Source organism: Drosophila navojoa, chromosome 2 (genome assembly GCF_054131105.1).
Source record: "Drosophila navojoa isolate 15081-1374.11 chromosome 2, UAZ_NAV_1.0, whole genome shotgun sequence".
Lineage (NCBI taxonomy): Eukaryota > Metazoa > Arthropoda > Insecta > Diptera > Drosophilidae > Drosophila > Drosophila navojoa.
This window is the reverse complement of record NC_142890.1, coordinates 14367167-14382516: the sequence shown is the minus strand read 5'-3', so window position 1 is coordinate 14382516 and position 15350 is coordinate 14367167. Positions and strand designations below refer to the sequence as shown.

The following is a 15350-nucleotide window of genomic DNA, read 5'->3' as shown; positions in this document are numbered from 1 at the left end:
GTCCAAGGAGCGGACGCCATTTGAGCAAACATAAAAGCATTGTAAACAAACAGAGACCACGCTAAAGATACACATACACACACACACACACAAACACGCATATGTTGTGCGTGTGGGTGGCACGCCCAGCCAAACCCCAAGCATAAAGTTAAACCGTTAAAATTGGCTTACGTGTGAGCTTGGGGACATAGAAATAACCTAGAGCAAAGTCGTCTGTGTGGGGTATCCTACGCAACTATTGTTGTCATGTTTAGTATTTTGTATTGCTGCTGCTGCTGCTGCTGCTGCTGCTGCTGCTGCTGCTGCTGCTGCTCTTATCAGCATCAGTGCTCAGCGATTTAGTTTGACTGTCACTTTGCTGGTAGTTTCCACATGCGTGGTCCAAGGATTAGATGTGCACTTGGCAACATTTTCAGCTGGAACTCTGCTGCAAGTTACTTGTGCAGTGCTTAGAGATTCTTCAGCGCTGCGATAAGGCGAGCCACTGCGATTCATTATCAATGTGTCCTTGACAGATTATGCAAAGACTTGCAGCTGCTGCTTTTAATTGCACTTTACGAAAAGCTGACACTGATAATTTTGACATTGAAGTAACGCATCAGCAATGCAGTAATACACACACACAGAGATGCACACATACATACAAGCAATCGAACTGCGGGTTTTGCATGTGTCTGTGTGTGACATTCCCTTTTGTCTGTTATCCTGCAGACAATCGTCAATTTGCATATTTTAATACTAGCAGGACACACGAATACGTAGGTCTATTGACATTCACATGTATGCGTGCACTCGTGTGTGTGTGTGTGTGTGTGTGTGTATTGGGGCTGTATGCACTGTCATAAAATACGTTGCGGTCTGCATTGTCCATCAGGCACAATTTGCAATCGAGCTGTGTCCTTGATTTCCGCACGCGCCACTTATATATCGAATATGTATATCTCTTTGTATGCATCTGTATCAGTGTGTGTGTGTGTGTGTGTGTGTGCTTGAAAGGTTGAGTATTTGAGTGCGGTCGTTATAGTCCCATACTCTAATTGAGTTATATCGGCTGCATGCATACGAATGCAGCCCGAGATGCACGCACACAGACACACACCCACACACCCAGACATATATACCAGAGAGAGCAACCGCACGGCAGCTCTCTGAGCTCAACCGCAAATCCTCAACACGCGCCGAACAACTGACCAGCTGAAAGCTGCCTACGCAAAGGAGCTTTGACGGCAATTGTATTGGGGTCGTACGCTTGGGGTGTTTATTCACCTGTTTCAATACAGCTCAATCGAAGCCTCTCAATCGCCCATGCCCAGATCAATCAGAAGGCAACTGTTAGTATGTCTGGACCTCTTTGCATTTGTCAGCCTTTGTTTCCAGCTAGAGCTAGAGTGAGCCCCATTGTGTTTGCACACAGTCTGAAGAAATTAAACCATTAAAGCAAATCGAGCCTGTTTCTTAAGCCTAGGAAAGGCGGCCAAGTGCCACTTGTGCTGCTGCTGGCCAAAACCAAAGTCATAAATATTAAATTTAGTCAACAGCTTTCCCAAGAGTGCCATGTGCCCCTCCCTTAAGCCACCCCACTCAGCATCCTCTCGCCACCCGCCATCCGCTCCCATTCCGCAGTCTAATATGGCCAATCTCCGCGGCGAATCAAACTAATTTGCATATTTTGCGCACTGTCGCTCTCGCTCGCACTCTTTCGCATCCGGTTCCTTTGACATGGACCTGGCGGTGAGCCACAGCAGCTGCTCTCGCCAGCCAACGAAGAAAAATAAAACTAAATCTGCCCCTCAATTAAACTGTCATGTCAAAGCCAGCGTCCGTCAATGCCTCGTCGCCCATTGCCGTCCTCCTTCATGCTGCCTTCGCAGTCTATCTTGGCTAATCTTGAATACACCAAGATGACATTGCCTGGACTCTATTGACTTGCTGCCCAACTTTACAAAAACTGAGCTAATAAAATACATTTTTTATATTTTTATTGAATTTAATTTCAATTAAAGCAATGTTTTTCGTTTTCTGCTATTTGGAGTTCGTGGAAATAGTTTACAGCATATAAACCATTCTACGAAATAAAAACCTTTGAAAGGTCACGACCTTACGCAATTCGAATTAATTTTTTATTTACATGGTCCCTTTTTTCATATTCACTGTTCGTAGAAATGAAATTTCATCATTCTACAGTTTTATGAATTGTATTTATTGTAAAGGGCGTTTCATCCTCTATGGTTTATTTTTGCTGCACATTTATTTAATGCGGGCTTTTATGTTATTTTTATAAATTAACTTATTACGGCGCTGGCAATAAAAATAGCTGAAAGCGATTTGCCTGCCAATCGACTAATTGGGGGCGGAATTTCCAATGTACGCAATGATGGATGATAACATTCAATAGCGGGGCACCCACACATACACAAATATATATATATATGCTCAACGTTTATATGTAGTAAATGTAAATCAAATATTCGCATATCGAACGAACTCCTTTTAATGTCCAATGACAAATTCATGTAGCGCACTTTTTGGCGCGTGCTGCAACTGCATTGATGCAAATATTTATTTGGCTTACGTGAGCTGTGGCATGTGCAAAATATGTAAATGAAAACGTGATAATTGACTGATTGATCAATGTATATATACATATGCAATGTCCCTTCGTTAAAAATTATATGAATTTGTAGGAATATTTAATTGAATAGTTGCTTAAATAAAGATATTGTGTTGCCTCTCAAAATATTTCTAAATAGCAATAGATTTAAAAGTTGTAGACGGCTTTTATTTCATAACTTTGTTTCTTGTTTATTTTTGCCACAAGTCTTAGCTCTTAAAATCTAAACACTTTCTGTTTTTACTCAGCTCTTCCGATCTTTCTCTTCATTTGTCATTACTCATTATGGCACGCCAAGTATCGACCTCCTTAGCTATCGACATGGCTAACTATCGATAGATGTGTATCTATCGATGGTTAACCATAGTGCTGGTCCCACAAGCCTTATAATGGCCTACGACAAAGCTAAACACTTGTTTACATTCCGCAACAACTAAATGTCGTTATTGGATATTACATGCCAGAGCTTTGCTTACTGAATCCCTTTAAAGTCCATGTTATGTAATTTACTTTGAACACCAAATGCAATGCAATTCAATTCAAACGCCTTCTCTTTGTGTGTATGGGTGTGTGGCCCTTATGCCTTTGGAATTTCAACTAAATACCAAATTGATATTGTCGGCGTCGCCAACTTCGTCGGATGACGCACATAACGCGCATAGCAACAGCTGATGTCATCTTCGAGTTGTCTCGGCGACGCCGCCAAATTAAATAAATAGAAAATTCGCCAAAGCCATTGATGAAAATTCTAACACGCGCAAAACAACAAGTTGACGTCTATATATATGCACATATATATTCATAAGCCGCTATAAGCACCACTTGAGCAAGGCACAAGCAGGAAAGAAACCATGGAGAACTATGAGATAATCATTGCATAATGCAAACCCATTAAAAATAGCTTGAAGGTCATCAACATGACTTAAACAGAATATCAAAGTTAAAGCCTATCGCATTTATTACGGAAAAAAATGGAAACACAAGAGTAGGACTTGATGAGCTCAAAACTTTCTTTCAAAGTTTATTCATTTTCTCAACCTATTCAGCGTGCTCTTATCCTTAAGAAGGTAGCAAAATTATTTGTAAATATTAAATTTTAATTACACTGTTGATAGCGATTAATGAGCTTCTGAATGCATTGCCTTTGTCTGGTTAATGTGGCTGTGCGAACGCTGACGTTGCTGACCGGCATGTCACTCTTGACAATTCCATTGGTTGTTGTCACCACATGCCTACACGGACACGCACACGCGTACGCACACACTTACACCGACATGCGCTTGCACAACCATACCCACGCACACACATGCCCACACAAACATCCATACATACGCGTCTGTATGGGAATGCAGATACATTGAGAGATTGAGGCTGAGAGCGTGAGAGCAAGAGCGAGCACACAAGAGAGTAGGTGGCAGACAGTGAGAGCGTGAGCAACGGCAAGCAGATAATGAGAGAGCGAGAGGGACGACCATAGTGTGATATCCTGTTGCTTGACCTATGTGAGGCGTGCATACACGTTGTCACAGACATGGCCACATTGATAATTCCGTTTCCGCAGCTCGTTTGTCGTATTGCCTGCTTTGAGGCGCTCGCCATGGCAGAACGTGTTAGCTACGTTTTATGGCCTGCAGTTAGTTGTGTGGCTGACCATACGGCTGGCTAGGAGTCGTGCAGCTTACGTCAGCCGGATGTAGCGCGGGGTCACGAGATATGCTCCACTGGCAAAACAGGCAAAACTTTGGCTACCAATTGTAAATTCAACTCATTCGTTTTATTCATATTTCGCTTGCAGATGAAGACCAAGCTAATGGGCGATCCAACAACAAGTACAATGCGAGCGGATGAGAGACATCGGTCACGTAGCGCCACCAGGTGCCAAGATGCAGGAGGTATGCAGAGGTAACACTAGTACCGGCTTGCGGCACCAGCACCAGCTTCACACAACGAGTGCCTGTTCACTAATTAGCGCGTGCGATGCGCATAGCTGGGTAAATTAATGGGCCCACAGCCCAACCTCACACCAGCCCAAGCCCAAGCCCAAGCCTCGCTCAGCCCAGCCGCCTCATCTCCAACACTGCCTGCAATCAGCATCGACTACACGCCTCCAGCTGGAAAATTAAATTTAACCAAGTTTATTTTCTGAAAATGGAAGCACAGCAGTTGGAAAATGTTTGGCCAACAGACAGTCAGAGTCGCCTTAGTTGGCTATTTAGAAATGTGAGCAAGCAGAGGAAGCAGTACGGGTAATTGACTTTTTTAGAAGGGGGCAAGTTGAGGAGCTGTCGCGGCGCCCCCCTCTATAAATAGGTCGCGCACGTGTTTCCCTGCAAGGTGCTGCACGGTGCTCTCAGGAACTAATTATTTGCCTGTTTCTCTATCATTTTGATGTGAATTTGTCACCAGCTATTTGTTTATTTATTTCATCATTTTGCTACTTGTAAATAGTCATTATAATTATTATATAAATTCTGTGTAACAATAACAACAAACACTAAAACAGCAGCAGCGCAGCAGCAGCAACAGCAACAAAATTTTTGTTAACAAATGAAATTTAATAAACAATAATCTTTATTATGAACATTAGTATTTGTGCATTAACTACATTTATAAAAAACATAAAACATAGAGCATACACAACAACAAAACAAACAAAACAAACAAAAAATTAAAACTATTAATTAGTAATTATTATAATGTGATGTTATACATATATAAAAACCAATATACATATATACATATACAGTTAGTAAAAGAAACAACTTTAAACAAAATGTTAACCCACAACAGATAGAAAACAAAAACAAATAGCAAACAAAATTTTATTAAGTAGATTTTTGAATTACAATTTAATAATAATATATAATACGTACATTATACATACAAAACTAACAAATACAAACAAACAAATTAAATGCAAATAGAAAAATGAATTAATTATAAACAATATAAACTGAACTCGTCGAAAACCGTAACTAGAATTGTAAATTTTTCATATTTAGCTTGCGATTAACAAAATGTAAATGTTGTGCAAAATATAGGCAATTAGCTATAAATTCAAATTGAAAGCGAAATTGAAGTTGAAGTTGAAATTGAGATTGAAATCGAAATAATGATAACTAATATGGAAACGGAATAACAAATTATTAAGCGTGAGCTAAATTTGGCGTCAAATTTGTCCTTAGAAATATTTGCAATTGTCTTTCATTTAGTTATTATTATATTATTGTGTGTGTGTATATTCTATAAGATCGGTGTGCAATCCGCTCTAGACATTGATTGATTGATTAATTGATTGAATCTATCGATTGATTCAGCTGTACAACTATAAGCTTTAATAGCCTTGTTGATAAACAATTTCCCAATGCACATTTTCTCTCTCCTCTCAACCAAAAACAACTACTTTTGTACATTATTAATGAATATTAACAAATTATTTAATATATACATATATATTATATTTAATGCTATAATATATGTATGTACTTATACTGTTAATGGCTATTACATATATAAATATTTTAGTTTTCTACGTAAATCGCATTTCTTCCGCTATCACAAAACGAAACAAAAAAATAAATAAAAATAAATAAATAAAGCAAAATATTTAAGCAAAATATGAAAGGGAGAAAAAAGAAGAGCAAAGAGAAATGTTCAGTTAACAAATAAAATTATTTCAATTTGTTTGACTTTGTTTTTCTTCTTCTTTAGCCACGCTCAAAACTATGGTGAGCCCAAAAAAAGCAAACTCGATCTAAATATTAGTTTTTATTAGTTTCTCGTATTTATATTGTTAATATTAAAAACGATGCTTAGCTTAAGATTCAAATTGCAATAAAAACAAAAGAAAAAAAATATACAGAAATATATTTTAGTTAATGTTTTTGTTTTATTTATACCATTTTTGTTTGTTTTTCTCAAAATAGTTTTTTTTTTTTTTTTGGACCAGCAAGTTATTTGTACAAAAGCAACAATCGAAAAATACTTAACATTAAAATACAAAAAGAAAAAAAAAAAGAAACTAACAAACAATTTAAGCGCAGAAGTTCAATTAATACAAATTAGAATTTTAATATAATTAAATAGTTACATAATTTCGATATTTATATGCCGTAAATATAAAAATAAAAATTTAAAAAGGAGCTAAATACGATTATATGATGTATTTAAAAGCATAGAAAGTGAGTTTCAAAAAAATAAATAAATAAAAAAAAAAAAGAAAAGAAGACGAAACAATTTGTTTCAGACTCGTAAAAGAAATTGTGTACTTTAAAATTGAATAAAATTCAAAGAAAATTCTCTAGAGAGAATGCCCAGTTAAACAATAGAGTTAAAACAAAGAGCAAAGCAAAAGCAAATCAAACCGCTCGACACGTCTCCAGGTGGGAGATGAGTCGCAGCTTATGGCCTCTATGGCTGGCTGCAACTGGGTTTGCTGCAATTGTTGCATTGATCGATGATGCGAGTTTTTTGATAGTGATCATGACGATGTGTTCGCCCCATACATGATGCGAGTACGCATTGGGAACAGTTACTCCAACAATAATTCCAGGCATATCGAAGCATTTCAAGCACACTCAAACAGCAATCAGTAATGAAAACGGCAAGAGAACTCGAAGAGAGCAAATACAAATTATAAATTTAAAAAAAAATTAAATCACAAATGATATATACAAGTTGAACGAGAAGAGGAAAGCAGAATTGAATGAATGCTGCCGCAATAAATGGGAAACTTGAATGAAAAACTTAGCACTTAATATATGTGAATGAAACTTGAGCACCTGCTTCTCGGGCGACACCTGATGGGAGGATTATTAAAAAAAAGCCACGCCCACCGAGAACAGGCACAAGCACACGCACACATACATACGATATAAACGAAATAAGATGAAATTGTATATGCATATGCATATGAAGGATATGTATATGTATGTATATGTGTGTGTATATACGTATGTATGTGTATTCAAAAGCAATAATACTGAACAAAAAATGAACAAAGTGGAACGCAGTAAAAAAACAAAGGACAACAAATGATTAAAACATGATTAACATGAGCATAAATGAATATTTATATATATTTTAATTGAAGTTACAACATATACCTTATATATTATATATGTATAACTATATTTAGTCCAAATAAATTAATTAGCGAATCGAGCGTTGATGTAATTGCTATGCAAGTGTTTAATATTTACAAAATATTAAAAATAAATTTAAAAAGAAAACAACAACAAGAACGAAAATGTGCAATTGAAATGCGTTTGAAACAAAACGAAAAATAGAAACAAACATACGCCAGGAGATTTATATATATATGTGTGTATATATATAAAGACACATACACATAATATACAATCCTATATATACATATATATATATACATCTGAGTAGCGTCAAGACTCAGTAAAAGCGAAAGAAAATCATGTAGTTTCCGTGCACACACCGTAAAGTTTACAACAAATTAAACAATATTAACATATATATATATGGCACACACGTACAGACTTACACACACGCCCACATACACACACATAGAGTTACACAAACCTAAACATTAAATCAAAACTTAAAAAGAAACTTTAAACTGTACTTATTATAAACAATTATAACAGCAAAAAAAACAAAAAAGAAAAAAAAAACGGTTCTACTCAAAGTCTTTGAGCAAATACTCGATAATTGTTAAAAATGTTTAACTATACTATAACACATTCTACAACAAATATATATGAATATACATATATATTTAAATAAAACAAAAAGAACCGTGTAAAACTTCATATTAACGAACATACTTACATCTATTATATTTTCTCCTCGTTAGACAATTTAGTTAATTATTAAAAGTAATAAAAAAAATCTAATTAAAAAAAACGATTACAATTAAGTGTTAGTCTTATATACATACATAATTATATAAAAAAATGAAAACAAACAAAAAAAAAAAAAGGAGAAAACGAGAAACGAGTCAACAAACAATTTCAAGTGCGATAACCAAACCCAAAATAAAACAAAAATACAAAATAAATAAAAACCAAAAAAAAAAAAGCAGAAAATACAATTTTTAAATTAAGATTTCAATTGTTTCGCCTTTTGTGTTAAGAAACAACTAAAACAAAAAATTCAATTTGTTCTGTTTTATCATTTTGAATTTTTTGATTGGTCAGACATCAAAATGATTTACTAACATTGATTGAAAAATAAAAATTATTAAACAAAAAACGAACGCTGAATATTCTTTTCAATTACACGCGGTTGGCTGGCTTTCAGGCTTCTATTTGAGGCATTCTATTGTATTCATTTAAGGCTTAAGAACACTTTTAATAATCCCATTTACCTATGCAGGAGGATAGCTTATCAGTATGGAACCGGACTGCCACTGATATGACCAGTACAACTCGTATCCGTGATACGTTACGCAGGATATTAAATATACCTCTAACAACTGCAATGGAGTATAAGATACACTGTGATAGCCTTAAATACGTTTCAATGTGAGTATGAACAGCTCGAGCATCCGTTTCAGCATCTCACATCATTTTCAATACCGACTGTAACAGGCCCCACAGTCGTTGTCGCATGCTGAATAGCTCCTTGTATAATAGAAATTTCCGACATATTAGACATGTCCGATCCTGGCACCGTTAAAAACAAATAATGATGAAGATTATGCATGGGAAACTAAGGAACAAGACTGGGCTGGGCATGGGGCACTCAAGCTTTGGCAATTTTATTTAATTCTTGAGCTAATTAAATCAAAATTTTGTTTCTTTTACTTCGCAGTAATAAAGGCGCATTGAAAAGCTGAAATTCAATGAATAACTACAAACACAAAACAAAAACAATAAATAAACAAACAGATGATTTAGTGACTAGCAAATGGAGCAGCAATACCAACACACAACAACAACAACAACAACAACAACAGCAACAGCATCAACAACCTAAACACTAGCAAACACACACACACACACATCTAACAACAAGAAGCACAAAACGAACAACATAAGCCTTTAATAATGACAATTATTACCCTGTCGATGGCGATGATGACGGAGATGCTAACAAAATACCACATAGTCAAAGCCCTCAATCGTTTCTCCCCTTGCAGCCCCTTTCAAAAATCAATATATAGGAAGACAGTTTAATATCTTAACGCTAATGATATAACAAATCTTTGTATTTTACAAATTCGATTGTATATATGAAACGCAATGAATATTTTAGTTTTTATGTATAAAGTTTACATTAGCCATTCCCAATTAAGTAAAAATTGTAATTGAAATCGAAATTCAAATTGTAAGCGGAAAGTTTAAGAAATTTCAACAAAAATTATTTACCTTTTTGTATGTTTTGTACACTATGTAATATATCTTAATTACCTTTGACCTATTCTCTAAAATCTAATCCTAATTACAATACAAATCAACAATAACAATTGTGCTAGTACGAATAGTTACAGCTTGTTAAGCAGTAGCAGCCTTCTCAGAACTTAGCTGATTGCCAAGCTAAGGTTAAGATAATAATGATGATGATGATGATGATCACCATATTACCAGATGCAGGAGCCAGCACCATAAGCGAGGAATTACTATATCTATCTGTTTGATATGATTATTTTTAAATTATAACTGAATAATCGATTTGTTTGTTTTTGTTCATCAAGAAATACAAGTTTTTTACATGAAGAAAAGAAAAAACGAAAAAGTAAATATTGAAACGAAAAGAAAAACCCAGTTGTTTTACCTACACACACACATAAATATATATGTATATATATTTATATTTATACTTTCTTATACTAGTATATGTATATATCTCATATGCCCAAAATCACCAGTATCACCTATACATTATTCATCATATATACAATTCTGCCCACAATCACAATCAGACTTTTACAGTACAGTACAACCAACCCAACAGATGCCTAATAAAGGAAACTATTAAAGTTGAAGAAATTATTTTCAAAATAAAATGACTTTTCTAATTCAAAGGTATGAGCACTTGGGAATCCTTTTCTATACTGTTAATGAAGAAAATGTTATGGATTAAAGGAGAAGTTTACATTAAAATATCTGGAATTAACAAGAGAAGTTCGAGTACTAAAAAACCCATGATTAATATCTACAAAATCATAAAACGGTTTATTCTTCTTAAAATTGTAGTTGTCTGAAATGATCTGGATTATAAATATCTTATGCATAGCTCTACTTAAAATCTGCACGTCATTTGTCCTCGTAGCAAGTTAGATCAATTATGTAGACGTTAGATATGAGACAATCGCCTTCGGCAGGCGTAATGCCGATCAGCGCATCAGCATGACCATAGAACTCCTCCTTCAGGGATATGACAATAGTCTGCAAATTTGTTGTGTGATCTCGAATGTATGAAGCGACTTTGCCAATGTTCGTATTATCTAAAGCGGCATCGATCTCGTCAAGTACAAAAAATGGCGCTGGGTGATAGCTTTAAGAGTAAACAATATTTATCAGCAATTACTTTCTCAATTTTCCATGTATTTATAGACCGCACTTACCTGTGCGTAGAGAAGAGTAGGGCCAGAGCAGCAATTGTCTTTTCTCCACCACTCAAATTGCTCATTGGCTGGAAGCGTTTGCCAGGTGCGACACAATTGTAATTAATACCATCCAAATACGGTTCTTCGGGATTATCGGGCCCTATGTATGCCTGAGCGGCTTCATTACGAGCTAATTTCTTGTAAATACCATCGATGGCATCGGATATATGCTGACAGCATTGCACGAATCGTGACGAGCGCTCATTCTTTACTTTCTCGAATGCCGCTTTGGCCTTTTTGGCTTTACGTCTGGCATTCTCGAACTCTTCGTTTGTGGACTGGACTTTCTCCGTAACCAGATCCAGTTTTTGCATCGCTTTCATATTTGGTGTTTGTATCCGTTCCAGAACATCTAGCTTGCTCTGCAGATCTTTCTGCAGCTGTTCATTGGTTTTCTTGAAGGCGGAGTCGTCTTTGAGCTTGCATAATTCGCGTGGGAGCGACCGATAGTCAACCTCGATACTAGAATTGGTTCGCATGTAAATATTTAAACCTGCGGTATATAGGCAAATACTTACAGATTATCGTGCATCGTTGATGTCGATGGCTCCACGCTGTCTACATCGCTTTGACGCACTGCATCATCTAGAGAGCCACGCAACAAGGGCACCGCAATGCAATCAGTCTTTGAATTAAAAAGCATATTTAATACAAGTTGTAATATGTTATTGCGGCCGTACTTACTTTGGCCTGCAACAATATGTTTTGTCTCTCGTTTTTCTTGGCCTCTATTTTCGATTCAATTGACGACATTTGGCTGCCAATATTGTGTATTTCCTTAGCCAGGTTCGCAACATCTCTGCGCGCTTTGGAAATGTCCTCTTCCATGTCATCAACAGCTTGCTTCTTGGCTTGCTTCTCCTGCTTGAACTTTTCCATTTTCTCCTTCTCTTCATCCATTTCCTTTAGATACCGCGCCTCGGCCGCTTTAAGCCCCTCCAATGCATCTTCTTCATCTTGTACGCTGCGTTCCCACCGCTCAACGTTCTCTGTAAATATGAAAAAATATTTTCAATATTGAATATGAAATATTATTAGACAATAACTCACTTCGCGTGTCCTTTTGCTTCTCAAAGTCCAGCTGATTGTTGATTCCATCGATTTGCTGCTCGAACTCGGCGCGTTTGCGCGCCCTTTCCTGCTGCATTACCAGCTCACGCTCCTCGTATTGACGAATGTTCTTTACACCTAGTCGCCGACAGAAGTCGGCAAATACTCTGTCCTCCACATTATTCATGTTCTCTTTGATCTCTTGTATGTGCTCTTCACGGTCCTGCATTCGACGCTCGATTTCACTAATCTTGGGCTGTAAGCAGAATAACAAGCTTGAATGGAGAAGTGTTTAGAAATGCCTTGACTCGACTGTCACTTACCCCGAACTCATCCAGCTGGCTTTGCACCTGTTGCAATTGGTTATCATATTGGCTAATCGACTTCTTTGATGACTCCAAGTCAACCATGCTATATTTCAGACGATTCTCGAGGCCCTTGATTTGCGATTCAACTGTTGCCAGCTCACTTTGCTTGCGCGACTTTTTCACCAACTCCTTGAGCTCCTCATTAAGGCGTTCCTTCTGCATTTTAAGTTGCGCCATGTGCTTTTCGTCCCATCGCTTCGCCTTACGCGCCAAATCATGACTGCCACCAGAGATGAGACCGGACTTTTGATAGAATGTGCCGTCCAGCGCCAGTGCATCAAAACGAGATCGATCTATTTCGTAGGCTACTTTCATGGCATCCTCTGGCGTTTCACAGACCAGAGCATTGCCAGTGGCAAACAGAACAGCGCGTTCAATCTCTTGTGGCTCGAATTTGAGCACATCGAACACCAGCCGAACATTACGTGGCTCACTGATATTCCGGAGACGTTCCTTTAACGGCTTAACTTGCAGGTAATCTAATGGTAGAAAAGTCTCCACCTCAAGCATTTGCTCCTTCAAGATCTGCAAAAGCAAAGGCACTTTAACAAACAAATCAAACTTTGATTTGGCTATACAACTAACCTGAATGCAATGTCGCGCGGTTTTCTCTGTGTCCACAATTATCGCTTCCATAAACTTACCCAATACCTTAGTGACGGCCACGTTGTAACGTTTGTGTGTGGGTTGGCACATGTTAATCATGCGGTCGTACACACCGGGCACTTGCTTCTTGAAGAGCTCAACCACTTCCTGTTTCTTTTTACGGCGGGCATCTTCGTGCTTGTCGCTCTTGGCATCGCCCAACTGATCGCGCACATTTTCAAGCTCACGTTGTTTTTCGGCAATTTTTTCTTTTGAGCTTCCCACATCACGTCGCAGTTCATCCTTAATACGATTCTGTTCTTCCAGCGCCGCCTGAGACGATTTGATATGATCCATCAGTTTATCTCTACGTTTAACTGCTTCTTCGCGCTGCAATGAGAGCTTCTTGTACGATTCCTCCACGGAAGCTCTGCGATTTGTTTCACCATCAAGCATATCCTGTTCCGATTTTTGCTCACGATTAATAGAATCCAGCTCAGAACGATATTGTGTAGCAGTTGCTTCGGCCTCCTGTTTCAAACGATCATATTCTTGTACGAGTCCCTCCTCCATGTTGACGCTTTTGCCACGTCTCTGTGACTCGTTTTCAATCTCATCCTCAAAACGCTTCTTCAATGCCTCAACGTCACTCAATTGCTTTTCCAGCTTTTGTATATCTTGCTGATGTGCATTGTCCGCCTCTCTAGCTGTTTCCAGCGTTTTTTGCAGCGATATCAATTTCTTCTTGCAATGTGCCACCTTTTCCTTTGCCTTGATGTACAATGGACGTCGTTTATTGAGCTGTGTCTCAAACTCACGTATCTCTTGATCAATTTTAGCTAAGTCGCGTGTTAGTTTGCCAGCTTCCTTTTTCTTTTCGCGGAGCACCTCGTCAGCAGCTTCTTTGCGTTGCTCTACAGCTTTCAGCTCTTGCTGTTTCACTTCCAAGTCAGCAACATATTTCTGTATATCCTTTTCAACGTGAAATAGGCGAAACAATTGATATTCCACTTGCTTTTCGTTCTGCAATTTACAAACAAAGAAAATGCTATTAATAACTGTTCAGAAAATAAGAAAATCTAATCCTACATATTCATCTTGTAGTCGTGTATAGCGTTCGGCTTCCATTTTCTCATGCTTGGCTTCCTTACGTTCGGCGGCAATCCCCTTTTTCTTCTGGTACGTAAACTGGGTCTCCTCTTCAGCGACAATCATTTCCTGCTTAAGTCGATTGTAATCATCCTTTAACAGACCCGATCTAAAAATATGTATAAAATGTACAATTTCAAGCGTAGTTGATATGCTTTGCGACTTACCCGCTAATTTCTTCGAAAAGAGCCGTTCGCTCCTTGGGCGTTTTCATGGCAATGTTTTCCACGGCGCCCTGGAACACTAAGAAGTTCTTTGCTTTCACATTGATGCCCAGTTTTTCTAGCTTATTAAGGTAAGTATTGCTTGAGACGCTCTAGGGATTCAAAGGTTAGTTTTTGGTTTTAAAACATTTTTGTACCGCATACCTCGCCATTTATTCGGTACTCCGAGGATCCGCTTATTACGGCACGTTGAAAATCCATATGCTTCTCTCCATCCAAAATAAATTTGGCCGTCACGTAGCAGCTGCGTGCCACTGGCTTACCAATGGATGAACCGTGTATCAAATCGTTCAAACGCTTTACACGCAAACTCGATGTTTTCTCGCCCATTACAAAACTGATTGCGTCCATGAAATTAGATTTGCCAGAGCCATTGGGTCCAATGACAGCATTAAATTGCTTTAAGGGACCCACAACAATGTGGCCACGGTAGGACTTAAAATTTTCCATTTCAATGAATTGAAGGAACGCAGTTTCTTCTCCCTGTTTGTGTTTAGCTGTAGCTAAACCTCTATGTCCCATTTCCTCATCGTCTTCCGCCATTGTTGCAATATTGAAATGTATACCACAACAATAAGACACACAAAAACTATATTTTATACTTTTTCCGAGATTTTCTTGCGCCAAGAAGCTTCTCTTTTAGATTGCCATTCACTGCGACATGATTACAGTGTTGCAAAGCCATAAACCATAACAAAACCACAATCGAGCATAGAACAAATCATATCGATAGCTATCGGTATCAACGTTAGTAATAGTGCTTACTTTGTATCACATCC

At 37.6% G+C, this 15350-nt stretch overlaps 3 protein-coding genes across 4 annotated transcripts in view; 2 read left to right on the top strand and 1 right to left on the bottom strand.

The window, feature by feature from the left end:
• Syx1A (Syntaxin 1A) overlaps positions 1 to 6174 on the top strand; it is a 39231-nt gene extending 33057 nt beyond the window's left edge. The window contains exon 3 of the mRNA XM_018111558.3: positions 4407 to 6174. The gene's annotated coding sequence lies outside the window, so the exon portion shown is untranslated. The remainder of the gene's footprint in view (positions 1 to 4406) is intronic.
• The window catches only part of eIF4EHP (eukaryotic translation initiation factor 4E homologous protein), a 46275-nt gene extending 36236 nt beyond the window's left edge, over positions 1 to 10039 (top strand). The window contains exons 3-4 of one of the 2 annotated variants that reach the window (XM_018111561.3): positions 8960 to 9108; positions 9398 to 10039. In XM_018111561.3, the coding sequence (XP_017967050.1) occupies positions 8960 to 9108; positions 9398 to 9422 (174 nt within the window). In that variant the 3' untranslated portion in view covers positions 9423 to 10039. Of the gene's footprint in view, positions 1 to 8959; positions 9109 to 9174; positions 9326 to 9397 lie in introns of those variants that run through there. The other variant, XM_018111560.3, reaches the window with a different exon arrangement.
• A 695-nt stretch (positions 10040 to 10734) lies between these two features.
• Positions 10735 to 15256, bottom strand: SMC1 (structural maintenance of chromosomes 1). Its single transcript, XM_018111550.3, has 10 exons — positions 14716 to 15256; positions 14515 to 14663; positions 14288 to 14456; positions 13199 to 14221; positions 12569 to 13138; positions 12246 to 12501; positions 11880 to 12184; positions 11714 to 11820; positions 11154 to 11657; positions 10735 to 11083 (listed from the first exon to the last, which is right to left on the bottom strand). The coding sequence occupies exons 1-10, from the start codon at positions 15112 to 15114 to the stop codon at positions 10843 to 10845; spliced, it is 3723 nt and encodes a 1240-aa protein (XP_017967039.1). The 5' UTR covers positions 15115 to 15256; the 3' UTR covers positions 10735 to 10842.
• Positions 15257 to 15350: the final 94 nt, after the last annotated feature.